This window comes from Serpula lacrymans, assembly GCF_000218685.1.
Source record: "Serpula lacrymans var. lacrymans S7.9 unplaced genomic scaffold SERLAscaffold_5, whole genome shotgun sequence".
Taxonomy (NCBI): domain Eukaryota; kingdom Fungi; phylum Basidiomycota; class Agaricomycetes; order Boletales; family Serpulaceae; genus Serpula; species Serpula lacrymans.
Genome location: NW_006763294.1, coordinates 2,442,061 through 2,469,083, shown reverse-complemented (window position 1 = coordinate 2,469,083; position 27,023 = coordinate 2,442,061). Strand labels below are relative to the sequence as shown.

The 27,023-nt window shown below is 48.1% G+C and overlaps 8 protein-coding genes across 8 annotated transcripts; 3 read left to right on the top strand and 5 right to left on the bottom strand.

Annotated features, from left to right (window-relative positions):
- Window positions 1-9: 9 nt before the first annotated feature.
- SERLADRAFT_355454 (uncharacterized protein) lies at window positions 10-3,927 on the bottom strand (the record flags this gene model as incomplete). Its single annotated transcript, XM_007316937.1, has 11 exons — window positions 10-1,232; window positions 1,294-1,437; window positions 1,507-1,712; window positions 1,781-1,996; window positions 2,055-2,163; window positions 2,218-2,309; window positions 2,429-3,089; window positions 3,224-3,530; window positions 3,592-3,615; window positions 3,674-3,754; window positions 3,815-3,927. 11 exons carry the CDS (start codon window positions 3,925-3,927, stop codon window positions 264-266), a joined length of 2,922 nt encoding a protein of 973 aa, XP_007316999.1.
- Window positions 3,928-4,109: 182 nt separating this feature from the next.
- Window positions 4,110-5,152, bottom strand: SERLADRAFT_464319 (uncharacterized protein; the record flags this gene model as incomplete). The annotated part of the gene is made up of 1 exon (XM_007316936.1): window positions 4,110-5,152. The coding sequence occupies one exon, from the start codon at window positions 5,150-5,152 to the stop codon at window positions 4,307-4,309; it is 846 nt and encodes a 281-aa protein (XP_007316998.1).
- Window positions 5,153-5,756: 604 nt separating this feature from the next.
- SERLADRAFT_436654 (uncharacterized protein) lies at window positions 5,757-7,141 on the top strand (the record flags this gene model as incomplete). Its single annotated transcript, XM_007316935.1, has 6 exons — window positions 5,757-5,877; window positions 5,929-5,960; window positions 6,027-6,146; window positions 6,202-6,263; window positions 6,341-6,554; window positions 6,611-7,141. 6 exons carry the CDS (start codon window positions 5,757-5,759, stop codon window positions 7,139-7,141), a joined length of 1,080 nt encoding a protein of 359 aa, XP_007316997.1.
- Window positions 7,142-7,386: 245 nt separating this feature from the next.
- Window positions 7,387-9,275, bottom strand: SERLADRAFT_464318 (uncharacterized protein; the record flags this gene model as incomplete). The annotated part of the gene is made up of 6 exons (XM_007316934.1): window positions 7,387-7,874; window positions 7,925-8,101; window positions 8,158-8,569; window positions 8,629-8,745; window positions 8,800-8,996; window positions 9,053-9,275. 5 exons carry the CDS (start codon window positions 8,925-8,927, stop codon window positions 7,671-7,673), a joined length of 1,038 nt encoding a protein of 345 aa, XP_007316996.1.
- A 186-nt stretch (window positions 9,276-9,461) lies between these two features.
- Window positions 9,462-12,438, top strand: SERLADRAFT_436652 (uncharacterized protein; the record flags this gene model as incomplete). Its single annotated transcript, XM_007316933.1, has 9 exons — window positions 9,462-9,486; window positions 9,546-9,556; window positions 9,625-9,680; window positions 9,742-9,844; window positions 9,904-10,186; window positions 10,243-10,390; window positions 10,447-10,480; window positions 10,538-11,006; window positions 11,060-12,438. 9 exons carry the CDS (start codon window positions 9,462-9,464, stop codon window positions 12,436-12,438), a joined length of 2,508 nt encoding a protein of 835 aa, XP_007316995.1.
- Window positions 12,439-12,728: 290 nt separating this feature from the next.
- SERLADRAFT_414696 (uncharacterized protein) lies at window positions 12,729-15,779 on the top strand (the record flags this gene model as incomplete). Its single annotated transcript, XM_007316932.1, has 18 exons — window positions 12,729-12,870; window positions 12,922-13,247; window positions 13,310-13,512; window positions 13,574-13,638; window positions 13,700-13,712; window positions 13,781-13,891; window positions 13,954-14,019; window positions 14,083-14,152; window positions 14,218-14,308; window positions 14,367-14,633; window positions 14,695-14,732; window positions 14,790-14,819; window positions 14,876-14,911; window positions 14,971-15,040; window positions 15,097-15,134; window positions 15,198-15,304; window positions 15,379-15,489; window positions 15,550-15,779. The coding sequence occupies 17 exons, from the start codon at window positions 13,081-13,083 to the stop codon at window positions 15,777-15,779; spliced, it is 1,713 nt and encodes a 570-aa protein (XP_007316994.1).
- A 459-nt stretch (window positions 15,780-16,238) lies between these two features.
- On the bottom strand, window positions 16,239-18,104 carry SERLADRAFT_464309 (uncharacterized protein; the record flags this gene model as incomplete). The annotated part of the gene is made up of 7 exons (XM_007316931.1): window positions 16,239-16,416; window positions 16,483-16,653; window positions 16,724-17,068; window positions 17,128-17,304; window positions 17,361-17,704; window positions 17,756-17,819; window positions 17,886-18,104. The coding sequence occupies 7 exons, from the start codon at window positions 18,060-18,062 to the stop codon at window positions 16,306-16,308; spliced, it is 1,389 nt and encodes a 462-aa protein (XP_007316993.1).
- A 4,539-nt stretch (window positions 18,105-22,643) lies between these two features.
- Window positions 22,644-23,662, bottom strand: SERLADRAFT_385986 (uncharacterized protein; the record flags this gene model as incomplete). Its single annotated transcript, XM_007316930.1, has 6 exons — window positions 22,644-22,839; window positions 22,896-23,288; window positions 23,344-23,393; window positions 23,451-23,472; window positions 23,527-23,539; window positions 23,588-23,662. The coding sequence occupies 5 exons, from the start codon at window positions 23,633-23,635 to the stop codon at window positions 23,158-23,160; spliced, it is 264 nt and encodes an 87-aa protein (XP_007316992.1).
- Window positions 23,663-27,023: the final 3,361 nt, after the last annotated feature.

Below are 27,023 nucleotides of genomic sequence, written 5' to 3'. Positions count from 1 at the left end.
GGGATGTTTCACCAAGCAACAAACATGCCATTGATTTAACCTGTAAAGACCCTATAAATATATAACGAGATCACGAGAGATGAGAATATAACTATGCATGTGTGGAAAAGGGTGATGCGATGCAAACGAAAGCCAGACAAATTTGACAAAACGGATAACAAGAAAACGTAGCACAGGTTCTGAGAGAGAAAATGCATAGATAAAAACGATAAACTAAATATGACCCCATCACGAAATTGTCCAATGTCAACAAAAAAAACCCATCAAGTAGGACGTGGAGAATTGACAGTGTACATGAACGACTGCCATGTTTCTTGTAAGCTCTGGTGATCTGGCGGAAGGCCACCGTAGACTGGCCCTTGAGGGGCTGGGTAGAGCTGAGATTGTTGTTGCTGTTGTTGAGGTTGAGGTTGGTGACCGTAGTTGTTGTATGTTTGGTACTGAACGTGGTCGTGAGGTTGTTGTGGGTGACCATGGCCATGATACTGATGGTCTTGATACTGGTGATCTTGGTATCGTTGGTCCTGGTACTGGTGACCTTGATATTCCTGGCCCTGATATTGTTGAGTTTGGTACTGTTGGTTTTGGTCTTGATACTGCTGGTTCTGATATTGTTGATCTTGGTGCTTGTGCTGGGGAGGAGACCAGTACTGGTCGTTAGCTGGTTGAACAGAAACAGCAGGGACCCCGCTGTATTGCGAGTGCGAAGAATGGGCCGGCGGAGACGTTTCGTAACTGGTTTGGTGTTGAGGGTACGAGTGCTCTTGATCGTAACTATGTTGGTTGTAGTACGTCTCCGGCACAGCCTGCGAAACCGGAGGCACTAACGCATGCTGTCGGTGATCCGCCACAGGAGCATGATCATGATATACCTGGTGGGAATCATTGTAGAACACCTGTTGCGCGTTGTATATCTGCGTATTCAGATGGCCTTCGAAACCATTCCACTGGTCGACTAGTGTAGGATGCAAGTTGACGTAGTTCTGTTGCGACGACGCCGAAGGGGTGGACGCTTTAGATGATGTCTGGCTCGGAGAGTACTGCGAAGACCGAGACGAGACTGTAGGGGGGTGTACCTTCGTAGCAACCGTATGTGTCTGCCCGCTGAAAATGTACAGTTCGTCCTTGTTGTCGTCAGAAGGTGTCGGCGAGAACATGTCGTTGCGAACCACAGGAGGCTGAGCATTACTGTTGATTTCTTGGGCTTTCTGAAGCAGACGTTGAAGTATAGGCTGCACAAAAAGGAAGGCGTTAATGAGGAATACCCAGTACACGTATTACATGTCGACATACCAGAAACTTGACCGCTCTGCCACCATGTACCGAGGCCATTTCAAATAGGTCTACCGCCATTCTGAGCTCTAGCAGCGCTGCCGACGTGATCTTAGACTTGGCACCAGAACCGATTGCATGGGTTACAACGGAGGCGAGCATGACCTTGAAACAAGCAAAAAAAATTAGTGTCTCGATGGAGGTCTCGACCGTTACCGGCACACAAGTACTTACGGCAGATGAAAACGCATGTGTCCACAACACCCAGAAGCGCGCAATTTGTCGCGGGAACATGGAAAATGCTGTTCGAAGGCTAGTGAGAATCTCGCTCGCACTACGATAACCCGCAAGGAACGATGGTGCATATTGGCTCTTCATCGGGTCCGTAGGACTGCTGCTCACAGCTTCAGCAAAAAAGCAGCGATGGACATATAGGAGTGCTATAAGACAAGGAAGTAGATCAGCAATGTTAAATACACTAACATCATGTATTCATATCCGCACTTACTCAAATGTCTATAGTTTATCGGCATAAAATGGGACATCGTGTCTGCCAACCCAGCACCCGTCGGAGGTACGCCTTGAGCGTACTTAGGTAGCGCCATGTCACGGATTTTTCGATCGAGCTCCACGATAACAGAGTACTTGGGTACTTTGGCTGTTAAAGTGTTTTTCACAACAGCAGAAACACACTCGTATCCAAAGCGTGCCTTCCATGAAGGAACTACAGAATTGATTAGACGTTACAGCCATGGTTTGGAGATATAAAAGAAGTAGCCTACAGCTAGGGATAATAGCGCCATGTTCATCAAGCTTCTCGTCTGGATCAGATGGCAACTCGCAGTCTACGTAAGGCAAAGAGAAGGAAGCAAGCCTGCCGGTCGCTAGACTCTATACACATCGGTCAGAGCGGTTCATGGTAATGAGCGCGGAAGGAGTACTGACTTGCCAGCAATCCGTGATAAATAGTTCCCAGAATAGAGCGCGTCTTTTTTGTACTTCAGCCGGAGACAGTTTCCACCGCGCACAATCTCGATCTATAAATATCGATGTTCAGTTTGAACTTAAACATATATACGTATCGTTGTACTCACGAAGGCCAAGCTGTTAACAAATGCCTCATAAATCATCATATTGAAATAGATAGAATATAAACTCACACTTTGGGCTAATTTCGTTGCGAGGCCAAAGGTTGCCCAAGTACTTTCAATACTATGTTCACCACTACATATACCTTGATATATCGCCATCAACGACAATGTTTGCACCGTGGCAATAGATGGTGGGCGTTCTAATATCGGTTCCAAATTTAACGCAGCCCTTGTCAATTGGAAATACATATCTGCCTCCGAGTTGTCTGGTGCAGCAGGGAGGTCGATGTCCGTCAAGGCGCCAAAGCAGAGAATCATGAACATCAGTGCGAGTTCGTGGGGACCCTTTGCCAAATTTTCAGAAGAGTTGTCATCTACACTATCAGCACTACGTTGTTGAGGGGCAACAGAACCAAGGGGTATTAAGTCTGATGCCTCAGTATACCACAGTGGTAACGTCTCCTCGACAAGTTCGCGTTTTGTGACAGCTCCGAAAAACCATGGCGCCTGCTCCAGATACAGTTTACACAAACGATGTGCATGAGGCCAGGCAGGGAGATGATGTTCGATGAGATAAAGAAGGTCGACGGTAGTATCTGTGCCGACAGTTGGCGAGAGTGGGAAGGCGGTGGTCAAACGCTTCACATTAGTCGGTAGCTCTTGCTTGGGGGAAAACCTTTGAGATGGGATCGTACGTCGGCCCGGTACTTGATTTGAATCAGAGTTCTCGCCCTTCGGAAATCAGTGATTATGATCGCGCGATCGCTTCGATATGCCAATCACTTACAATGAGGAGACTCTTTTGGAGACGTAATTATTAAATGAGAATCACGAAACTGCAATGCATGCAAAGCACTTACTTCTGAACCGGCTGAAGGGCCGTAGAAGGTAGCTGCACCATCATCACGAATAGCAAGTGTGCCGAAAGCATCGATATATTGCGAATTAACGTCAGCTTCCTGGCTTTCTCTGCTAGCTTGAATCTCATCAACTGCAGCATGCAAATCTATGATGGATTTTATTCCGAGGAGTTCCCTATGAAGAAGAGGGTGAGGCTCGTTAGTAGTACTGGACTGCATGATTGTAAGGGCATCTTCGAGTTGGCGAATACGATCGCTCATTTGTGCAATCTTTTGGTGCAATTTCTCAGTGTCAGCGAGAACGAAGCTTAGACGCGACGGAAAACAGTCAGTACGACGTAAGTTGTATTTGAAGGACTAGTACGCACCGAGTGCCTTGCCCCGTGATAAGACTCCCTAGCATACACACATCAATATCAAGGTGTTACGAGACTATTACACGAGCATTACACACCGTTGGGACAAATTGCAGAACATCCTCTGCGCTTACACGAGGAACACGGTACGGTCTTGTCGCACTTCAGTTTCAATCTAAAGGCGTGATTGATGATGATATATATGCGCATACAGCTGACCGTTGGGATTACTTACCTCCTGCACTCTGCACAAGACATCGCACCGCGGCTTCGCTTCTGCTCCTTTTCGATAGCCTTTTGGGCGTCCTTGCTCTCATGGCGAGCATTGCTACGAGAAGCCTGTGGCATGTGGTGATCAAAGGAAGGTAGCTAGAGGATGAAAAGGAGGGCGATGATACCGCGGTCGTGCAGGTGGATATATATATGCAGTGTCAAAAAAGAAGAGAAAAAGAAACGTGCTGGCATCCTTAATGTTCCCTCTCCCTGGGCACATTTAGTCATGCAAGTTACATACTGTCACCCATTTTTAAACATCCTGTAGCCTGATTGGGATCGCTTCTACCATTGGGCAGATACACACGCCACTGCACTCCCATACCATACTTACATCCGTGAAAAAGCAGTAATAATCTATCGAAATACAATATAAACCTATATACTTGCTGTCAAACTACTTTACCGCATCACTCAGTTCCGTCAATAAGTCCTGATGCCAAACACGAATTCTCTACTCCGTTTTGACCCTCTCGTAGCCTTCTTTCTCTGTTCCGGAGCCACCCCAGCCTCCGAACCAGCTGGGATTCTTCTTTGCTCCAGGCCTCACCTTACGGCCCCGGTCAGTCGTATTTCCATCGACATCGTATCCCTCCACGTCGCTCGGGATATCAATCTCCTCAAATTTGCCCGTACCACGCTCACGCAAGTCTGACTCTGACGACGTCCTCGACGCCTGATACGACCCAGACGGAGGAGGGATGGGCAATGGTGGGACAGCGACAGCACTGGTACCGGCTGTGGTGTCTCGCTCCGACAGAAAGGCGAGCTCAGCCTCTAGTTGGCGTCGCCTGTCATGCGCGGACTGCGAGGAGACTTCGCGAGGGGGTGCGGCTGGACGGCCCGCGGGTGAGTTTGTAAACGACTGCCATGCGCGATCCGCAGCCATACTCCCTGCTGCAGCAGTACTTTGACGCATTAACGCAGCGCCAGAAGCGACAATGCTTGGACCATATGACCGCCAAAGACCTGACACTAGTTGCGAGGGTCCGGAAATAGGGTCGCCCAAAGAGGGAGGTGCGCCGGTTCTGGTTTCTCCACCAGAGGGGGTAAAACTCGCTGCTTGCTGCTGGCCGATGGCTGCTGCGACGTGATCCCAAATAGCACGGAAACGTTCCTGAACGAAGCTGTAGACGCGGGCTTTGAAGGAAGCAAGCGTCGCATCGATTTGCGACTCATGCGAGTGGAAGAAGGGCTGAAGGTGGTTGACGTAGATATAGGACGAACCACGGGTCTGCGGAAGAGCGAGGTAGAGAAGAAATATGGTCTTCATTGGATAATAAAAAGGAACCCTGTGCATGGAAGAAGTCGAAGCAAACATTAGGCTGGGTTAGCGAGCTATCAAGACACGGTCAAATAGCAGACAAACCATGATACCAGCCACTCAGCAACGTACTCAACGCCAACAATGCACCCAAGGACTGACCAGTACATCAGCCATCGCTCGATGTCTTCTTCTGACGCTGGTCGTTGTGAAAGGGTTTTGTAGGACGCGTAGCCAGGATAAAGAAAAGCAGCCACTGAGCTAGATAAAGGAGGATATGTAAGATGATTGAGTATGCTTTGTGACGAGCACAAAGAGCACAAACCTGATTATACGTGAAGTCAAGTAAAAAAACATTGGTCACTTTATCGATGGTTCCAACTTTGGTGGAAGGCAAGTGCAGTAAGGATGTTGCGTGTAGTCAGGCCTAGCTGGGCGCTTAAGCCACGCCGCGGAATCAAAGGTCACTTACCTAATTCAGGTCATATAAGTACGTTGACAGATATATGAGTCGCAAAACACAAGACAGCCCTGTACATTCAAGTGCCACCTCAGTATACCCTATCATCGCAAATATAACGCACCATCTCAGTACCTCGGATCTCTCTGGTCTGCACTCTTCTTTTTTCAACATTTTGCTATGGCGCGTCGGACAAAGAAACGTCTAACTGTGAAGAAAAAGCCCAAACATCCCAAAAGTCCAGAAGGAGCTCCAAGCCACACAGAGTGGGTTGCCTGGAGGCATTTTGCCAGCTTCGTCAGTAAGTCTTTATTTCTAGGTCATGGTATTATATCCTGAAACCTTCCTACAGTTGAGTCGAACTCGGAAGAAATCGAATTCAGGGTAAATGATACGTGAGCGGATCATGCTTCAGGGTTCTAATTCGTGGATATTATGGGTTAATCAAAGGCGTATATTAGGGCTCTTATCCTCCCTCACGGTGTGGAGCCTACTGATGATATAACAGATGATCAATACTGGATAGGCGTGATTAGGGACATCCGGGCCCGATCTGCAGACTCGGAAGACGTTCGAATTTTTTAATTTATTAGTCGACTTGATAAGTAACCTTATCTCTTCTTAGGTATGGGCACGCGTTCAATGGTATTGGGATGGGGAAGATGTGGCTAGAGTGATAAAATCATTGTGGGCTATCTGTTTTCCTTTAACACGCGCTGGCCATGTCACTCACATACCATAAGTGACTCATCACACTGCAGTAGATACGAGAGAATATTCTCTGATACTTATGATTATGTGTCTACGTCCTGCTTTAGCGGTGAGCACCACTTTTCTACGCGTAATTCTGGCTTTATAGCAATTGTAGGGTTAACTAAGGTAAAAACGCTGGATGAGTGCCTTGCCGAACAAGGACCCATCGGTGAAAATGAATTCTTCAGTCGCTGCGATTTTGAGTATCGCGCCAAGAGAGTAACCGTATGTCAACACTTACTTTCCTAAACAATTAGTGATCTATTTTATTATAATTATAGCGAAGGGCGCATTTATGTCTTTGCGCAACTCCTTTCAATCCAGATACCGATCCAGTGATCCACTTTTGTGCTCGTAAGAGTTGTCGCGCTGGATATCACCAATCCTGTCTTGTCAATGGTGGTTATTGGGATCAAGACTTGTCCGACAGGAGGCTTCGCCTCGTTGAGGCATACCCCGACCACGACAGGAAATTTTCTTACAAGGACCACATATCCCAGCAACGTCCCCGAAAGAGACGGAAATTTTTCCCTGATTGGGACTTTATCGAGCCTGCATCGCTTCTGGGCCTTCCAGAGGACCTCGTCAGGGCCGCAGAGCAGCCAATCGTGAAGGGAACCGAGGCTGGTGGCGTGGTTGGCAATGTTGCAGCTGTCATTGCAGCTCGTCGCAGGATTTATGACGTTTATAGCGATGATAAGACTATACCCGAGGACTGGAGGGACCAAGTGGACGTGACGCAAGCTATTCCGCTCACCAATGGCAAGCCCCTGCCCGCGTTCTTATGTCCCAGCTGCAATGGACCCATCTAAGGCGTTGTCAAATGCGTTTATCAAGATACCGAAGGGAAATATCGTTCGGATCTAATGTTCAGTGGTCTCTTCATTACCATACATCAAAATGTTACCATTAATTTCAACTCTGCTTCTCCTCGCAACTTTGGTTAAATAGCATATAATACTCTAATACCGATTAAAGAGAAATGCACACAAAAAAAAAGACATTAGCGCCCCCAGATTCGAACTTGTCACAAATTAAATAATCCAAACACTTGGTTGGTATAGGTTCCTACTATTCCCTTGCACTCTACAAAGGTTGACATATGGTACTTGTGAATAATACAAGGTGATAGCTATCCAAGAAAAGAGAAATTGCTCCATAACCAGCGAACGTGATAAACAAAACGACTAGATGAATGTCAGCCCTTATGACCAGAAATGAAAAGACAAGCTTGTAGCTCCCCATATCAAAACAAAAAGGCAATGTAGACCTCACCGAACGTCCTACTAGCTTTTAACTTGTGAAGTGAGTATAATCGACGGTTTGTATATAATTTTTTTTTCATCGAAAAGTCATGGTTTGAGATTCGCCCTGAGATTGACTCCATTCGTTATCACTCCTCGAGTTATCAGCTGCAGATCCATCGTCTATTTCCTTGTCCACCGCAGGACACGGATTGAGGCTAGTGCTTAGCTTCTTGTTGACCTTTCTCCGCCTACGTTCTGTCTCGCGGATATTCAACCGGACTCCGCCTCTGGCTAGTTGCTGCGAGAAATCCTTAGTACGGGGCTGGATGTCGGTAGTGATCAGCGCACCTTGGTAAGTTTAGTAGATGCTCGTAATCCAGGGAACTCTTTCGTGGAGTAAACCTTAAAAGCTCCCCCGAAGCATTCGGCCTGTATTGGAAGGTCACCGTTGCCGTACGTCTTTGAGAATATATCAAAAACGCGATATCGCAAGACGAAAAAGCCCTCGATTTTAACAGCTAGGTCCTTCGATGCCAAAACGTTAATCAGTTATTTGCAAAGGAAGACAAGGTATAACCAACAGCAAAAACAAACATAAGAGACCTCCTCCCACTGTGATCCACGTAGACGGGTTGGACAAAGGTAGCGCCGACGAGGGAGCTGGTACATTTTAAACTTTCGGCCACTGGGTAAGTTCCATAGTGAGCGATGACATCTGGGCTATGGCGGGATGGTGTGTGGTGGTTGCCATTGGGTATAAATACACGGGGACCAGAAGGTATAGACAAGGAAGGTCGAATGATTTCAGAAGAGAAAGGCGAGATATATGACGAGAAGGTTGAGGTAGACAGTTCGGGGTGGGATGGTATTGACGATACAGGATAAGGCGGTGGAGGAGATAAGGAACTATTTGGGTGTTTTTCGTTTGGTGGGATTTCACTTGGAACTGGAAATAGATCAACGTTACATAGAAGACCCAAACTCTGCACGTCACTGAGAGCCCATCACAGTGAGTGGAACTGCTTTGCATAATGTGGCGAGTGAGACCTCACTCATAATCCTCAATTTCCTCCTCAATTTCTTTATCGGTGCCAAAGCCATGTACGTAGTACAAGCGAAGGAGAACGACTGGTGGGGGGTCAAGGGGCCGGCGATCTACTCTTGCATATCTTGCCCCGAATGAGGTCAGAGAATCAAAAGGGGAGATAACATGACACATTTACTTTCTGCCCAGGTCCGCTTTCTGCACTTCAACCAACTCTGCGCGGACGGTCTGACCTGCGAACTGACCGGATTCAAAAGGTATGGGATGATTTACGAAGGAAAGGGCGGCTCTGCGAGTGTGATCCATAGGTGCCGAATCAGAACAAGTACACGCAGATTTCAGCTTGAAGTCAGAGGAATTAAGAACCTTGTGATACTGTGCGTTGAAAGTTCCGGTATTTACAGTATTTGAGGACTCGTTTATGGACTCACTGGCACATTGCACGATGGAGAAGTTGAGCGTTAAATCGCCTGCCAAAATGCCTGTTCGCTTGTCCTCCAGGCAGGTGCGAAATATTATCGAACAACTATTGGCCGTGGCAGATAACAGGAATATTTGACAACTTGTCCGTTCCCAATATTCAATCGAGTACGTAGATGTACTATTCCTTAGGCTGTCAATGGTGGCATTGGGGTTCTTTCTAAGCTCTGCCTCGCTCCACTTAGCTTTCAAACCGTAATCTCGAACTCGGCTAACCTAGCTTAGGTAATTCACCATTTAAAAGTCACATTTTCGTGACCAGGTCACCCCATTGTTCTTTCCTTTTCCCTCTTTCCTTCCCTCTTTTTTCTTTCCCGTCTTCTTGCGTTCCCCCGTGATACCCACCCATATCAATACTTCATGGTTCGCATAATCATTAAAGGAGGTCAGGACGTCCACTGCACTACTATTTTACGTGTACTGACAAGCTTTTACGGTCCTCAGGTGTCTGGAAGGTAACGACATCGTCTTTTGAATTTTTTTTTTTTTTTTTTTTTTGTTAACCATGTAATTCGTCATTCAGAACACCGAAGATGAGGTGCTTAAAGCTGCCATCGCCAAGTATGGCAAAAATCAATGGTATGCTGTGTGCTCCTACGTCTTGGCTCGTGGATTTACTCATCGTTGTCGTGTCGTACAGGGCACGGATATCATCACTCCTAGTAAGAAAGACACCTAAGCAATGTAAAGCACGGTGGTACGAATGGCTAGACCCTTCAATAAAGAAAACGGAGTGGTCAAAGGTGCGGCCATCTTTCTCCCGCGTTATTTTTTCTTCCCCCTTCTAAACACAGTCTGACAGACTGAGGATGAAAAACTTTTACATATGGCAAAGCTGATGCCTACGCAATGGAGGACAGTAGCTCCAATTGTTGGACGTACAGCGACTCAGTGCCTAGAACGTTATCAGAAGCTACTAGATGAGGCTGAGGCCAAAGAAAATGAAGAGCTCGGTCTAGCCGGACCAGGCGGTGCTGAAGCGGGTCCTAGCGCAGATGATATACGGCGCCTTAGACCGGGTGAGATAGATCCAGATCCAGAAACGAAGCCGGCTCGTCCAGATCCTATTGATATGGATGAAGACGGTAAGACCCTCTTTTCTTCAATAAGATTAATTAGTGCCTGATCATCCTTTCAACAGAGAAGGAAATGTTGTCAGAAGCTCGTGCACGTTTAGCCAACACTCAGGGCAAAAAAGCTAAGCGAAAAGCCCGTGAACGTCAGCTTGAAGAAGCTAGAAGGTTGGCCGTCCTCCAAAAGAAGAGGGAGCTGAAGGCCGCCGGTATCATGTATGTGCATTGTGCTTTTACTAATAGTGCGCTTTTTAAACGTATTGATTTGGCAGCATGCGCCATAAATCGAAAAAGAAGGGCATGGACGTGAGTAATCTAATGTCTCGAATGACTTCTGTTTGCTGACAACGAACGCGCCTGCAGTATAACGCAGACATACCGTTCGAAAAAAGGCCAGCGGCTGGATTTTATGATACTTCTGAAGAGCAGGCACGGGTAGCTAGCGCACCTGTGGGTCAGTCTCTTCGTCGGCTTGAGAATAAGCGAAAGCCAGAGGAGGAGGAAGCCGAGCGGAAGAAGCGTCAGCGAAAGGCTAGCGCTAGTAAGGAGGGAGCTGAAGGGTCTGGCCATCAGACGAAGTTTATTGCCGCTCGTGATGCTCAGATTCAACGGCTAAAAGAAGCTGAAGCTATCGGCCGCCGGCGGAAGCTGGTATTGCCTGGCGCTCAGGTTGGTGAACTGGAGTTGGAGGAGATCGTCAAAATTGGTCAGGCAGGCGAGAGCGCCAAGGCTTTGGTTAGCGGCGGTAATGAAGCCACCGGTAAGCTTTTGAGTGATTACGAGGGTCTCGAAAGCGCACGTATGGCAAGAACGCCTCGCACTGCACCTCAACGTAAGTAACTTTTATCATGGTGAAACGAATGATGGCTAATTCGTTTATTGCAGAGGACAATGTTCTGTCGGAGGCACGAAATTTGCGAAACATGATCATGGCTCAAACTCCGCTGCTTGGTGACGAGAACACGCCTCTTCATGAGGGCCCCAGTGGTGGTACAGGCTTTGAAGGAGCTACCCCCCGTCATCAGGTCGCATTTACCCCCAACCCCCTCGCAACTCCTATGCATGGTGGATCTGAAGACTCGGACGATAAGTCTGTGGTCAGCGCTACTCCTCTACGGACTCCCATGAGAGACAATCTCAGTATAAATCCCGAAACTGGGATCGCCACCGTTGTCCAAACGCCGCTTGATCAACGTCTTCGCAATAATCATGCGAAGAGCAGCCTGAAGGCCGGTTTTATGAATCTGCCCAAGCCTGAAAATAATTTCGAACTGCTTGTGCCCGAAGATGAAGAGGAGGATGTTGCAATTCAAGATGCTGTTGAGGAGGATGCTGCTGAGCGGGATGCAAGACTAAAACGGCTGCGGGCAGAAGAAGAGCGGAGAGCTTTGGCACGGCGATCACAAACTGTCCAGCAGGGCCTTCCTAGGCCTGCAAATGTGAATTTGGAGAGCTTGCTAGAAAATCTTAACCTCGGTGAAGGGGATGGACTGGACGAGGCTCGAAAACTTGTGAACGCCGAACTTGCTAGCCTACTACAACATGACGCGATCACTTACCCTATTCCTGGCACGTCGCTTCCCGGTGGAACGGTATCATCGTATTCAATACCATCTGACGAAGATATCGCGTCCGCCAAAGTTCAAATACAACTAGAATTGGCAACTTCGTTAGGGTTCCCAAATGCTAGTGAGATACAGGTGAAGGAGGGCCTGGCTTCGTTGTCGAAGTCGGAAAAAGTCGACGAGTCGTTGTCGTGGGACCATACGCGTCAACAGCTTGTGTTTGACGTTGATTCTCAGACGTGGGTGGAGCCTTCTGAGCTATCGGACGAGCAACGTATTGCTGGATATCGCGCTGTGTTTAACGACCTGCGGGACCAGGTGACGAAGGAAGGGAACAAGGCGGCTAAAGTAGAAAAGAAGCTTGGGATCGTACTGGGAGGGTATGAAGCGCGGTCGAAAGCGCTGATCCAACGAATCACGGAGGCCTTTAATGGGTACACCAAGGCGGACATTGAGCACAAAAGTTACTTGCGACTGAGTTCGATCGAGTCGGTTGCTGGGCCTCGTAGGGTGAATGCTCTGAAGGAGGAGGTTGCGAAGCTGGAGCAGAAGGAGAACGGGCTGCAGGATCGACACGCGGAACTGCTGCGGGAGAGACGAGAAGTGCAGGAGCGAGTGGCGTTGATGGAGGAGAAGATGATGGAGGAGGCGGAGGCTATTAACGAAGCTGCTCTCGCTGAGATGGAGGAGGCGGAGTAATTTGTTGGTGTCGAGCATATGTTATTGTGTTTGGACAATCTAATTGTATAAGTAGTTGTAGAGTGTACTGTAGTCTCCTTGCACTGTAATTTTACCTCGCACGTTTCTCACTCTCATTCCCAATTTGTGCACGTGATGCGGATACAGGCCGCCGGGTCACTTCTGAAGAAATGACGTGGGTCAGGTGTGGCGTTGGGCGTCCGTCACGTAGCTTCTCACTTTCGCTTGCTGAGGTACGAGCTTGGTTGAGTTCACCTTTTGTGGTATTACATTCTGGAAATCCTTTTCCCAAATGACAACATACGAGCCAATGGAGTAAAGGTTCCAGCGCCAATAGATTCTTCTCCATACGGTATGACAGAAGCAGCCAACCACAAGGACGCGCAAAGCAAAGTCTTTTGGCGAGCAAGACATTGACACTCCGGACAAACGGTTAGTTGTGTGAAAACCGCGCATCGCAGCATGCTCAAAATGTTTCCAAAGAACGTTCCAAGGATTCTCGAAATATCAAAATATTGCCCTGTGCAAACTAGGCTATTCTCGGCCCAGCCGTAATGCCCCACCACGCTTAGGGGGGCGAATAAATACAACTCTCGATCTCTTCCTGGATCTCTTCTGACCAGTTTGCCATCACCGCTATCAATGGCCCTTTCTGCTTTGTCTCTGATAGCGTTTGCTACGTCCATTTGGGCAGCCAATCTTACCTCTCCTACTCCTCCGACTGTTACTCTCGATTATGGGTCTTTCCAGGGTTTTAGTTCGGTACCTGGTACAGAATCTTTCTTGGGGATGCCATATGCTCAACCACCGTACGTATTCATTGTGTACTTTCTGCCCTCAGCTATTGTTTAACTTATCTTGCATCCTCAAGCATTGGCAATCTTCGCTTCAACCATCCCATCCATCCTCTTCCTTTTAATGGCACAAAACAAGCCACTGCGTTCGGCAATTCTTGCCCTCAGCAGCCGTATTTGGGACCCAACTCTAGTCTCCCAGATAACCCAGGGCTTAGTGGGGTCGAGTTGTATCTCGGGGAATTCCAACCTCAACCCAGAGTTAATGCATCGGAAGACTGTTGAGTGCAAGGCCAAATGGATATGTTTGATGGTGCTTATTGTTTTTTTAAAAAAATCAGGTTTATTCATCAACGTCGTTCGCCCAGCTGGGGTAACCCAAGATTCAAACCTCCCTGTCATTGTGGTATGTCGTACAATTTTTTGTCCTCTCTGCCAAGCACACCTAATCGGGTTAACTTTAAAAGTGGTTATATGGAGGTAAGCCTGATGTGGACAATCTTTGCGTATTCAGTATGTTGCTTACAGTTTTTCGAAACTTTTTTTAGGAGCATTTGAAAGTGGTGATTCATCCTCGACCAATGGAACAGATATCGTAGGCCGGTCACTAGATCTCAAAACGCCAGTTATCCAAGTATCCCTCAACTATCGCATGAATGGTGCGTTCGTAGATACACATACTGTGCTTATCTATCTATATTGATCCCGCTTATCCCCATAGCTTTTGGCTTTCTTGCGGGAAAGGAGGTGAAGGCTGCTGGCGTCGGTAATATCGGACTCTATGATCGTACGTTCCTCTTAAATGTCAGTTTGACTTTTGTTCAAGTGGGAACATGACATGTCTCCGTAGAACGTTTGGCGTTAGAATGGATTCAAAAGTATGTTGCAAGATTCGGCGGCGACCCCTCCAAAGTCATTGTGTCAGTACTTTCGGTCTCTATCCTCTTTGGTCATCATCGTAATGCAGTTATCCTATATCTCGTAGTTGGGGACAGAGTTCTGGGTCTATATCTGCACTGGCACAGATGGTAGCATTCGATGGACAACTTGATGGTTTGTTCGCCGGTGCTGTTATGGTATGTGGCGCTCACTTCATATCTGGTCTGCTTCGGACTTATGACGTCGACGACACAGGAATCAGGAACTGCTACGCCTATTGGGGATATCTCCTACGGACAGACTAATTATGATATTATCGTTGCCGCAGCCAACTGTACTTCCGCGGAAGATACACTGGGATGTCTTCGCGCTGCGCCCTATGAGGCTATCCTGGATGGAGTTTTAGCGACCGCACCGCTGCTTTCGTATCAGAGCTTGGATACGTCTTGGCACCCGATGGTGGACGGTGTGATTTTGAAGAGATCTATTCGGCAATCGCTTGCAGCTGGGACGTATGCTAGGGTGAGTTTGACGAATAATGAAGATGGTCTGGGGCGATTTTAATGGAAATATATGTCGATAGGTACCTGTGATTGCTAGCGATGTGGATGACGAGGGCACGTGAGTGTTTATGAATTATCCGGTGCACTTTGTAGATACTCATGCATGTGTTTGAAGACTCTTCTCTTTGTACAGTTTCAATGTAACGTGAGTTCACTTTTAGTCAAGGTGAAGGGTCAGCATGGTTGACAAAATTCGTACAGCACGGACCAGGATTTTTTGGATTACTTGTCGTCCACGTAGGATTCGTTTTTCCACTTTGCGAGCGTTAACTTGCTTACTCTCTTGCTATGTATAGTTTTCTAGCCGGTGCGGAGCAGTATCAAATCGATCTAGTTGGATGGTTCTACCCTGCAGATCCTGCCGAGGTAATGATCTTATATTTCCTTCAAAGAAAGTCGATCGACTAACAAATTCGTATCAGGGCTCTCCTTTCCAGACAGGCTCGAATGACACACTAGGGTAAGCTACATCGAATATTTCGCTGTTTCAACACTACTCAGACTTTTTTTGTTGTCCCTTCAGTCCTCAATACAAACGCATAGCGGCCTTCCAGGGCGATTTCTATTTCCAGGTTCCGCGTCGTTATACGCTGAGCCACCTTTCCAAGACGCAGAATGTATGGAGCTACAGTCAGTCGTTTATATGTACGAGCTGTCAGTTCTTGTCTTTGTGCTGATGTGTGTTTGGTGATTTTTGTGTGTAGTCTGGAAGCGGTACAAGTATGTCCCTGGGATAGGGTCGTTCCATGAAAGTGACTTGGGAGAGTATTATAAGTTGACGAATTCGTCTGATTTTGTGGGGGTCGACGCACTCGGTAAGCCCCTGCTCATCCTTCAATTATTCTGGTCACTAACACATAATGCATGAAACACAGTCAATTTTGCGTACCACCTCGACCCCAACGTCCCAGCCGGAGGACAGGCAAAAGGGGCAGCGACGAGTGTGCTGTCGGGTATCACATGGCCGAGGTATCGTCCTGAGTTTGGGTCGGCTGGGAAGGTGTTGTCGTTCTGGGACCCGAATGTGCTCAATGTGACGCGAGATGATTTTAGGACGGGTGCGATGGATTATTTGGATTGGATTCAGGATGAGATGGGGCTTTGATGATGAGACTTTGATGATTTTTTAAAACTTTTTGATAGGCTTATCCGCGATGACTTTGAGACGTTTGCACTTTTTGCACCTTTTCAGGCTTTGACCGTTTTCCTTTTCGACAGGCTTGTGGCTTATCCGCAGGGGTTGTTTTTACGATGGAGATTATACTTTACTACTACTACTTTAACATGTACTCATTTATTTGTACATCATTTCTTCAAGCTTGCTCACTTTTCACTTCTGTGGTTCGAAAGCATTGTAGCATTATATCAAACACATTTATATCTCTTATCGTCTATTAAATAAAATTTTCTGTTATTTTTGGATTTAACTTACTTTGACGTGGAAAAAGATATCGAGAGTGCCATATGTATTGAAGAATAAGGTGAAGGATAAATTTGATCTGGATTTCGTATGCATGTAGTGGGAAAAGGCGACTATATACTATATACCAAAGCAGAATAGGAACGACAACGATAACAATGATAACAATGATAAGCGGTTTACGCAGTATTGTACAGCGTGCTGTTCATATTTAGGTACGTACGACGAGGAAGGGCTCGGGAACATCGGGGTTTTCCATAGGCGTCAGGCGTGGCTCAATATATTCCTCGTCGTCATCGTTGATGCGCAGTTCCCTCCGAACCTGACTCGAGCGTTAACGTCTGATACACGTTTGTTATTTTTTAAAAGGGGGGATTGGACAGCTCACCTGAAAAACTCTGTTGTTGATGCCGATCTGAGTGACACTCCAAGGGCATTGCCGAACGAGGGAAAGGGCATCTGAGATTTCTAGAGACTGCAGCATGCCTCGCACACTGTTGGTGTGCACATGCACGCTTCGGAGTTTAGGCGCTAGGGCTAAGCACTCACGGAGCTCATCCTAGAAAAAGCAACATGTGTACGTATCAGCTGAGTATGCGGGGGAGGAAGAAGAAAAAAAATGGACGAACGTATTCGGTACGGTCGGCGACGATGAAGAGTTGTTCGAGCTGAGGACATCTAGAGCAGATATCTCGCACTGCACTCATTCCGATGTATATTCTGTGCACTGAGAACCGCGTGAGACGTGCACCGTGCGAGGTGACGATGTCGTTACAGAATTCATCGTCCAGCGAAGCTCCGGGGAAAGGGGCTGTTGAGTAGACCTGGAAGCTTTCGAGGGGTGAAGTGGATAAGAGGTTGACGACGCCTTGCATCCATGGCTGTAGAGGGGTTTGCTGGACGGTTAAAGTGATGGTCCTTAGTCGATTCAAAGAGCCTAGGTGAGGGCATTCGCGGCTAAATGAAGTCATGTCCTGGAGTGAATATGTGTGTGCTTAGAAGATGTCGTCTGAAGAAGGTGTAGGGAACGTACGAATGCCTGAGATAAACCTTCTAAACCCAGGCTTAGTAGCCCGTGGTCGTTGGAGGACAAGACAGCCAGTATACCGCGCTGGGTTACCTTGGGACATCCAGTGATGTGGAAATGCTCTAGATGGTGTAGGCTAGGTGCGATGGATTCCAACATAGTGTCTGTAATGAGGGAAGAGGCCTGGTTCAGGAGAGTTTAGACTTTGAATCCCGAACTTGACATCTCTCTATCCTCACCTTGCAAATGAGCGTTAGGTTGCGAAGGGTTTCATTTGTGACGGAGAGCCAGGAAGGAAGGATGTCGAGCACGCTTATGCTTGGCATGATCAAGGAGATCTTGCGCAAGTTAGAAAATTGTGGCAAAATGGCAGTACTGTAGGATGGACTGTCGTTGCCATTGATTTCTAGCTCTTCCAGCTGGGAACACCGCAGGAGAGCTTCTAGAATGGCTGAATTGAGGGAACCATCCCGTGTCCAGGTGCACGACTTGAGGTTAACGCAGTTCGTGAGACCTCGGGGACAAAGGTCGTGCAGGTCACGATAAATGGGTAATGTGAGGCCTTTTGGGAAATCACGGATGTCTGGAGGTGAGATGAGCGGAACGGTGAGAGGGCAGTGAGTGAAGGACTTTCCAAGTTTTCGAACGTGCCTAGCAAGGTGAGGAGACGTGGTAAGCGTGTCGAATAGGAGTACGACCTTACCATATAGAGATTCAGTGATCATATTGAATAACACAAAGGTATGAAAGAATGATAACATTACCTTCAGTTTCGCTCCCTTATGCCATGCAAAGATAAATATGCGCTCGTAAAGCCTTGGTGTTGCGAAGGTATTGAAAGCTCTGTTCACTAAAGAGCAAGCAGAAAGATGCTGAGGCTTTGCGATATTCTCGAATATAAGTGGGAGGAACTCTAACGGCAAGTCGATGAAGTCGGGCATGAGTGAGCCAAGTCGTCTCAAGTTGTAACGCTGGTAATACACGGGCGAAACTAAAGACTTGCATACTTAGTTAGTGAAAAGGATAAATAAATGTTCCTCCGAGTCCGCGATGGGGAGTGGCGGAGACCTGCCCATTCCGGTTCTGGCCGTTTTTGGACTCGGCGTGGGCCGAAGGGAGAAGAAATATTATATTATTATGCGAGGTTATCCTTTGCTGAGTCAGCGAGTGGCGATGGCATACACACTAAACGCTCTCTTCGACCTTGAACAACTCGTAAAATCATCAGTTCTATTCGTGCCCTTACCATCATGTCTGGCGTAGAAGACGATTATTTTATGCAACAAGTGGACTCGGAACCTTTCGACCCGGACGTTGACGACAACGAAGAGGACCAACCAGAGCAGCAACCACGCAAGGCTGTCCCAGTTGCCCATTTTGACGATGAAGAGGACGAAGAAGGAGATGTAAATGATGAAGAGGAAGAGGAGGACGATGAGGAAGACGATGACGATGACGATGATGGCACAGGGAGAGAACGGGAGAGAAAAAGAGCAAAGGTAAGATATTTTGCGGTTCAGGGCTAATCTCATTCCATTCTGATAATTCCTCCAGCATCGCCACAAACGCCCTGCAGTCAACCGTTTCCTTGATGTAGAAGCCGAGGTAGACGAAGACGAGGATGAGGACGAAGACGAGGAAGAGTATGGGCGAGGTAAAAGCGTGCTGTTCTACTTTTGACAGATAGCTTATTTCCCTTTGTAGACGAGTTCATCGCCGACGCTGGCATCGAAGGAGACGAAGATGATGTGAACCGGAGAGCAGCTGTGAATGCACGCCTTGACAGACGAGAACGAGAACTAGACGACCAAGATTTGGCCAAAATTGCACAGAATCTTCACGAGCGGTACGGGCGAGCCGCTGTCCGCTACACAGGTGATATGAATGAAGTCCCCCAACGGCTTTTGATGCCGTCGGTTCACGATGCAAACCTCTGGCAAGTCAGAGTTAAGGTGAGTGGTTTCCGTGTCTATATCCTGGCTGACATCTAATGAAAACTTAGCCTGGCCGTGAACGTGATATTGTTTTCAGTCTGATGAGAAAGGCCATTGACCTCGAATACACTGCTCAGCCTCTTCAGGTTCTATCCGCTTTCCAGCGTGATTCACTACCCGGCATGATCTACGTCGAGTCTCGCAGTTCCCAGCAGGTAAATCAGGCTTGCAAAGGGCTCGTAGGCATTTACCCAAGTCGTGGTATCACACTGGTTCCAATTGAGGAGATGGCCAGTCTGCTTCAAATCAAGAAACAAGACTTGACTGTTACACCAGGCAGTTGGGTGCGCATCAAACGTGGGAAATATCAAGGGGATCTTGCACAAGTGATGGACATTACAGAAAACGGCGAAGATGTTGGCCTGAAGTTTATTCCACGCATTGACCTTAATCCAAAGGATGAGGCAAGTTTGGATGGCCGCAAACGCAAAAAAATCGGTACGGGCCCTACGACGATGCGTCCACCTCAGCGTTTCTTCAATTATGAAGAGGTGGTGAAGGTATATGGCCGGAAACAAGTTTCGAAGCGTAATCAGGTTTACGTCTTTCAAAATGATACCTATAAAGACGGCTTCATCGAGAAAGACTTCAAGCTGAGTGCACTTGTACTTGAAAACGTGAACCCCACTTTGGACGAGATTACACGGTTTACCAGAGGTCAAGACGGCGCAGAGAATGAAAACCCTGTGGATTTGTCAATTATTGCAGAGGCTTCTCGGAAGGCTGCTATTTCCGTGCTACAGCCTGGAGATCACGTGGAGGTCTTCGAGGGTGAACAGGCTGGAGTACATGGTGTTGTCGATTCAATCAACCAGGAAGTCGTAACCATAACCGCGGTGGGCGTGGATATTGATGGCCAAAAGATCGATCTTCCCGCACGGAGTGTTCGAAAGCGGTTTAAGCCTGGAGACCACGTCAAAGTCATGGCTGGTCAAAATGCCGATGAGACTGGTCTCGTAGTCTCCGTATCCGACAATGTGGTCACTTTCCTGTCAGATATGTCAATGCAGGAGGTACGTATCTCGCTCTGTAACGATACTCCCTCAGAATCTTATTTCGTCTCATAAACAGGTTTCTGTCTTTTCGAAAGATCTTCGTGAAGCAGCTGAAGTCGGTTCTGGAACTAACATTGTGGGAAATTACGAGTTACATGACCTGGTTCAACTAGAGTATGCTCTCATCTATTATTTCTTGGCCCTCGCTGATCTCTTCAAAGCTTGCAAACGGTTGGTGTGATTTTCAAAACGGAACGAGATTCTTTCCGGGTGCTTGACCAAAATGGCCAAGTTCGACTTGTTCAGCCTCACCAGATTTCTATGCGCCGTAATTCCGATCGCGCTATAGCTACAGATTCCGAGGGTCACGAGATACGCACCAATGACAACGTGAAGGAGGTGGATGGCGAAGTAGGTTGTCAATTAATATCGTATACCCTCGAATTTACGGATTTTGTAGGCCCGGAAAGGACGCGTTCTTCATACTTACCAATCGTTTTTCGCATTCCTGCATAATCGCGACATTGCAGAAAATGGAGGAGTGTTTGTCACTCGCGCTAGATCTCTAGCTTCTCTTGCGCCCAAAGGCACTGTTATAAAACACAACGGAGCAGATTTGTCAAAGATGAATCCTGCGCTCGCAGGAGGTGCTCAGACTGGAGGAATGGTCGGTTCAGGGACTATGGGACGTGGTCCTCGAGACCGACTCATCGGTGTGACTGTCGCGGTGGTTAAAGGAGCTCATAAGGGCTATGTCGGCGCAGTAAAGGACACGAACGGGCCTATTGCTCGCGTTGAACTTCATACCGGCAACAAGGTGATTACTATCGAGAAAGAAAAGCTCCGAAGAAGAAAGTAAGGCGTTTTTACATTATGATCTCTCTGATGCCTATTTATGATGTTTTTTTAGTAACGATGGAAGCTTGGAACCTCTCGAAGGAGGGAACTTCGGAATGGGCCCTCCACGCTCCTTCAACAACAACGGAGGTCACAACAACAATCGAACTTCAAATCCCTACCAACAAGGTGGTCAGGCTGGCGGCCGCACTCCTGGTTGGGGCCGCACTCCCAACCCTTATGCAGGCGGCGAGGGTCGTACGCCTGGTTGGAACCAGTCTTCAAGAACCCCCAATCCATTTGGTGATGGCGGAAAGACGCCTGCATGGAATGCTTCTTCGCGGACACCAAATCCATATCAAGACAGTGGTAAAACGCCGGCGTGGAATGCCTCTTCCCGAACCCCTAATCCGTACACTAGTGGGGATGCTGGAGGAAGCGCTTGGGGAAGTGCAACGCCTAAGCCCAATGGCTGGGGTGGTGCGACCCCTCGACCTGCTGGATGGGGTGGAGCAACGCCGAGACCGACGGGATGGGGAGGCGCGACGCCTAAACCTACTGGATGGGGTGGTGCAACACCCAAACCTGCTAGCTGGGGTGGTCAATCTCCTGCACGTCCTGTAGGAGAGTCTAGCAGCTGGGGGGTTAGTGATCCGTCGTCGACTTGGGTATGTCTGCCTTTCTGCATAATGGATGCATACACTTACCTAGCCGCATAGAATTCCACGCCTGCTGCTGCTGCGACTCCTGGTTATATTGCAGCACAGACACCTTCTACTGGGTACATCCCCGCTCGGACGCCTGCCGATATCATGTTCAACGACCACATTATGTCGGCTCCGACCCCAGCACCAGGAATACTGCCTTCGGAAGATGATTCCAGTACGTTAATACAAAAGTTCTGGAAGCTTATAACATACGACTCACCTTTAAATCCCAGATTCCTGGTTGCAAGACAGTAACAACCATAATCCCAGTACGTTGATACAAAGATTGTGGAAGCTTATAACACACGACTAACCTTGAAACTCAGATTCCTGGCTGCAAGATCATAACATCCGTAATAAACATGTTATCATGGAGATCAGTAACACACGCCTATCTGGATGGCGTGGCGGCAATCTAGAACAAAAACAGGGCTATATTCTAAGCAGTATGATCACCGGCAACGACGCCACTGCTCAGTTCTGCCCTCTTGATTCAGATCTCGGTGAAGGACCCATCACCGTACCGTTATCGTATCTCGCTCCAGTATTCCCTCAGCACCGCGACGAGCGTGCCATCATCTTTGATGGGCCGTACAGAGGCGAGGAAGTTGTGTTGAGGGTAAGGGACGACGACGACGATGTTTGGACGGTAGGAAAGTATCAGGATGCGCTTAGTCCAACGGTAACGTGCGCTGCGGAGAAGATGGTGAAGTTGCACGTATGATCTGGTTGTATTGCAGTACGATGGGGGGCCCTTTACAGCTCGTGTCATGTTAATATCATTGCTTGTTTTCTTGTAACATTTTCTGAATCTCTAGTGCATATAGTGTACTGTACGAAGCATAGGTATGATTTGTGTAATTCAAGTTCAAAATTTAATTTTCTGGTAAAAGAAAGGTTTGCGTTTATACATATCAATGGATGGTGTTTCGCGGACATTTTTGAATCCCGATCAATCGAGCTAACAAATGGCGACTTGCACTTCCTCCAATCCGACAGTGACGTTCTCTGAGTCATTTACACTGCAATCTCGACCGTTGCATCGTTGGCGTGGAATTGAAGTCCATCACAGGGTTTTTGGACGAGGATTCACAAAGGAGTACATTGAATAATGGCAAGGCTTCCGCCTCAAGCGCGAAGACTTCGCACAATCATCATCACTGCTCCCATCATGGCAGCAACATCATGTTAGCAGAACAGTCTTGCATCTTATTAGCTTTCTGACATTGTATGTATTACTCAGTCGTTTTGTACAAGCGTCTCGTGTTGGATGAGCCTCAACGGAAAGTACCCAGAGATATCCCTGCACCTACTAAAAACGAGGCTTCAGTCCTGTCACACAATTCAGAGCTACAACACGATTCAACGACTGGATCAGAAACTCTATGACCGAATAAAAAAGAGGTGTGGGTGTCTATAGGATTTGTGGTACTTGGGGGGCGCGTGAGGATAGCCACATACAACCTTGTCGGGTGAAGGGCAGCTGTCTACAGGAATGACATATTATTTGCTTTCCTCCGTTTGTGTAATTATGCGTGTCCCAGGTACTCTCGCCGGGTTAAAAGAACGATCGCAGTCGGCGTAGGCAGCTCCTATCCCGAATCCGGTAGACAGCGCTATTGGCCATGTACGTCCTAAAAGTGAGTGCAGTTGAGCGTGCCGACATAGTGCATGAAAACAAGTACGAACGCCTGAACAGAATGACGGATGCAACAACTCCAGCACTAAAACCTACACCGCTGTGGTTACAAGACCATTCAGCAAAAGCACCACTGAAAGTGAACAATCGGACATACGCCTTGACCAGTAAATCCGCCACTCCATTCGAGCTTCAGTACTTCCGCACAACACGAGCAACGATAAAATACCTACAGCAGCGGTCATACTGAATTTTTATCAGCCCAGTCCGATATAAACACAAGGATTGACCTACTTTTTGGCTGACAATATTCTCGCTCGACGTTGGTTTCTGCGACGACATGGCGTTTGGTGTAAGATTCCGGATGGCAAACAAAAGCAAACAGCGGGCTGTAGTGTGATGTGGCTGTCAGGAACAGTGCCGGGCCAATGCCAGTGAGCGGCATGCGCAGCTTTGCCTGAACCCAGGCTAAAGGGCTCCCAGTCCTTTATACGCTTGCTAAGGCTTCCAACGACATTCGCTGCAGCGTCCACAGATAATACATTGGATATACAGCATTCACCATGGCGCAACAATCGCCCATGATATCCATTCCGAAGAAGACAACGGAGGAGGTCGACTGGACAACTCCAGTTCGCAATCTCATAGCCAAGTCGTACGGAGAAAGTCCAGATAATTATGCCCAAGAATGTCAGTCTCTTCAGCGCTGTCGCCAGGATGCAGTCAAGGGTGCTGGCAGCGACATGACAGGTATGGATTGCAGTGATATGGATATGCAAGGAACCGTGCTGATCATATCCTTGCAGCTCGTGATCTGTTGTACAAGTACTTTGGCCAGTTGGAACTTCTTGAACTCAGGTTCTCAGAAATTCGTGTCAACTTTCCTTGGCACGACGCTTTCACGAACAAACTCATCACCCAGACCTCCATCGCATATGAGAAGGCGTCCATTCTCTTTCAGGTCGCTGCTACGCACTCTGCCATCGCCGCTTCTCAAAGCAGATCTGACCCAGAGGGTCTCAAACGCGCATTCTACTACTTCCGTACATGCGCGGGAATGCTAACTTATATCAACGAGAATTTTCTCCATGCACCCTCCACGGACCTCAGTCGCGAAGTGGTCAAATTCCTCGTCGGATTCATCTTGGCTCAGGCTACTGAAGTTTTCCTCGAAAAATGCATAGACGAGAAAAAAGTCAGTGCGCTTATATCCAAAGTAGCATCGCAGACTGCGTATATGTATAACTCGTTGAGCGAAGAGGTCAAAGACTTTATGGGGAAAGGTATCTTTGATAGGAATTGGGTTACTCTCATCCAGGTGCGTTTACTGAGTTATGTTTTTGGCATCTGCTAACGTCGACGCCCCAGATCAAAGCCAAATACTTCGCATCACTCTCCCAGTATTATCGCGCATTAGCAGACGACAAGGCGGGAAACCACGGTGATGCCCTGGTTCGACTCACTCTCGCTGAAACCCAAGCCAAGGAAGCCAATCGCACTGCTAACTCTTTTTCCACGATGTTTTCGCACGTGTCTACGACGCTTCCCGCTGATGCTGGCTCCTCGATGCTTGAACGGACAAAGAGCCATCTTGCTCTGTGCTCTGAACGCAAGAATGAAGCCCAACGCGAGAACGATCTCATCTACAACGCAGTTCTCCCTTCGGCTGATGCGCTCCCGGCAATTGACAAGGCCGCAGTTGCTACTCCCATTTCCATTCAGGAGGTGTACGCGACGCCTGATGTCCAAAAGGTAATCGGGCAGGATATTTTCTTGAAGCTTATCCCTCTCAGCGTCCACGAGAGCGCAAGTGTGTACTCTGAGGAGAAAGCCAAGCTTGTACGGAGCGAAGTAGAGAATGCGGAGAGTGCTGAAGTGGAAGTTCGCAGTGCTTTGGAGGCGATGGGGGTTCAGGAGGGACTCTCGCGATTTAAGTCAATGGCGGAAGGCGAGGTTGGTGGTGAGGAAGAGATACCTGTGGATGTGAGGCGGTGGCGAGATGATATTGGGGTGATGGAAGAGCGGGAGGGAGTGGAGACATTGATGAGCGAGCTCGCGAAGCTCAAGGATAATGTGGGAGGCGAGTTGGACGGTGTCTCGAAAGATCTGGAGATGGAATCAAGGGAATGCGAAGCCATGAGGGTGAAGTATGATCATCTATGGACCCAAGAGCCATCCGCGGGTCTCACAAAAACCCTGCGTCAGGATCTCAAGTCACATTACGGAGCGATGGAAGCAGCCTCTGCCTCAGACCAGCAAGTCGTGTCATTATGGGACTCCGTGAAGATGGATATCGGCCTCCTTTTGTCTCCAGATGTCGAGGATGTCTTCAGGTCTAGCGCGCAACATGGGGCACCACCGGCGGAAAGTCTGCTTGATTTGGATGTCAGCGGTGAAATCAGCGACGAGCGCGAACGCGCCAAGATAGGTCAGTACACCGCTGAAATCGAGGATCGTCTAGGCCGTTTGAAGAAGATTGCCTACGAGAGGAGTGAAGTCTTGAAAGATTTGAAGGACAAGGTCAATTATTTTTTTGCTATGCACTTCAATCAAACCTTTACGAATTGACATTATGCACCAACAGATCCAATCTGACGATGTGTCTCACTTATTACTGCTCAACCGCCGTAATACGGGCGTAGAGCCAACTTTGTTTGCAGCCGAGCTTGAGAAATTCCGGCCATACCAACAAAGGCTAACTGCTACTGTGCATCATCAACAAGTGGTGCTACAGGAAATACAATCCCTCTGGAAGAGTCTGCGCGATCTTGCCGGGCGAGGTCCTGGTGCTAAAAAGTGGGATGAAAGAGAGAAAAGAAAGAAGGACACGGTGCGCAGATTTTCTCGTGCTAGAGATGTGTACATGGAGGTCAGAGACGGCCTAGCGTGAGTTTTTCCTACTTCTATTCATCAAAGTACCCGCTGATTGATCTTATTCTTGAATATAGGAAAGGCCTGCAGTTCTACAACCAGTTGGTGGAACTCAGCGGGACCCTCAAACGAAATGCCAAGTCTTTTATCTCCGAGCGCGCTTCTGAGCGCGACAGGATGGCTGGACAGGCGGAATCGCAGAGGCGACTTTCTGCTCCTCCACCCAAGGCGGAAAAGCCTCCTCTCCCCCCACCGCCACCGCGTTCAGATTCTTCTTTCAATTCATCATTCGCATCGTTAAACATTCAAGGAAACAGGGATATGATTTCCCCTCCTCCCAAGCCACCGCCAATCTCTTACAGTAGCCCGCCTCAACAGGCTCAACCGCAGAGACCTTCCTATATGCCTCCCCCACCCTCACAGCCTCCACGACCGTCTTATACTCCGACTATGGACCCTTATGCGAGCCTTGGGATGCTCGGCTCATCGCAATATTCTTCGCCTTTGAACCAGAGTCACTCCAGTAATACGCCACCGTCGCAGCCGGCACCTCAATATCCGCAACGACAGCCTTCATTCCCTCCTCCGCCCTCGCAGCCACCGCAGCAGCAGCAACACTATCGCCAACAGTCGTATACGCCTAGCCCAGCCTTTCCTCCACCGCCGCCTCCGATATCATATCAATATAATTCCCCGCCGCCTCAGAATCCGGGGGAGCAGCCAAGGCAGTATAAAGGTGTACCCCCCGTTCCTTCACAGCGGGGCTATAGCCCCCAGTACTACCAGGGATATGGTCAATGAGATTTTTAAGATGAAAATGGATGGAGTACTTGTTGTTTTGTTATGGGATGTTGTATGT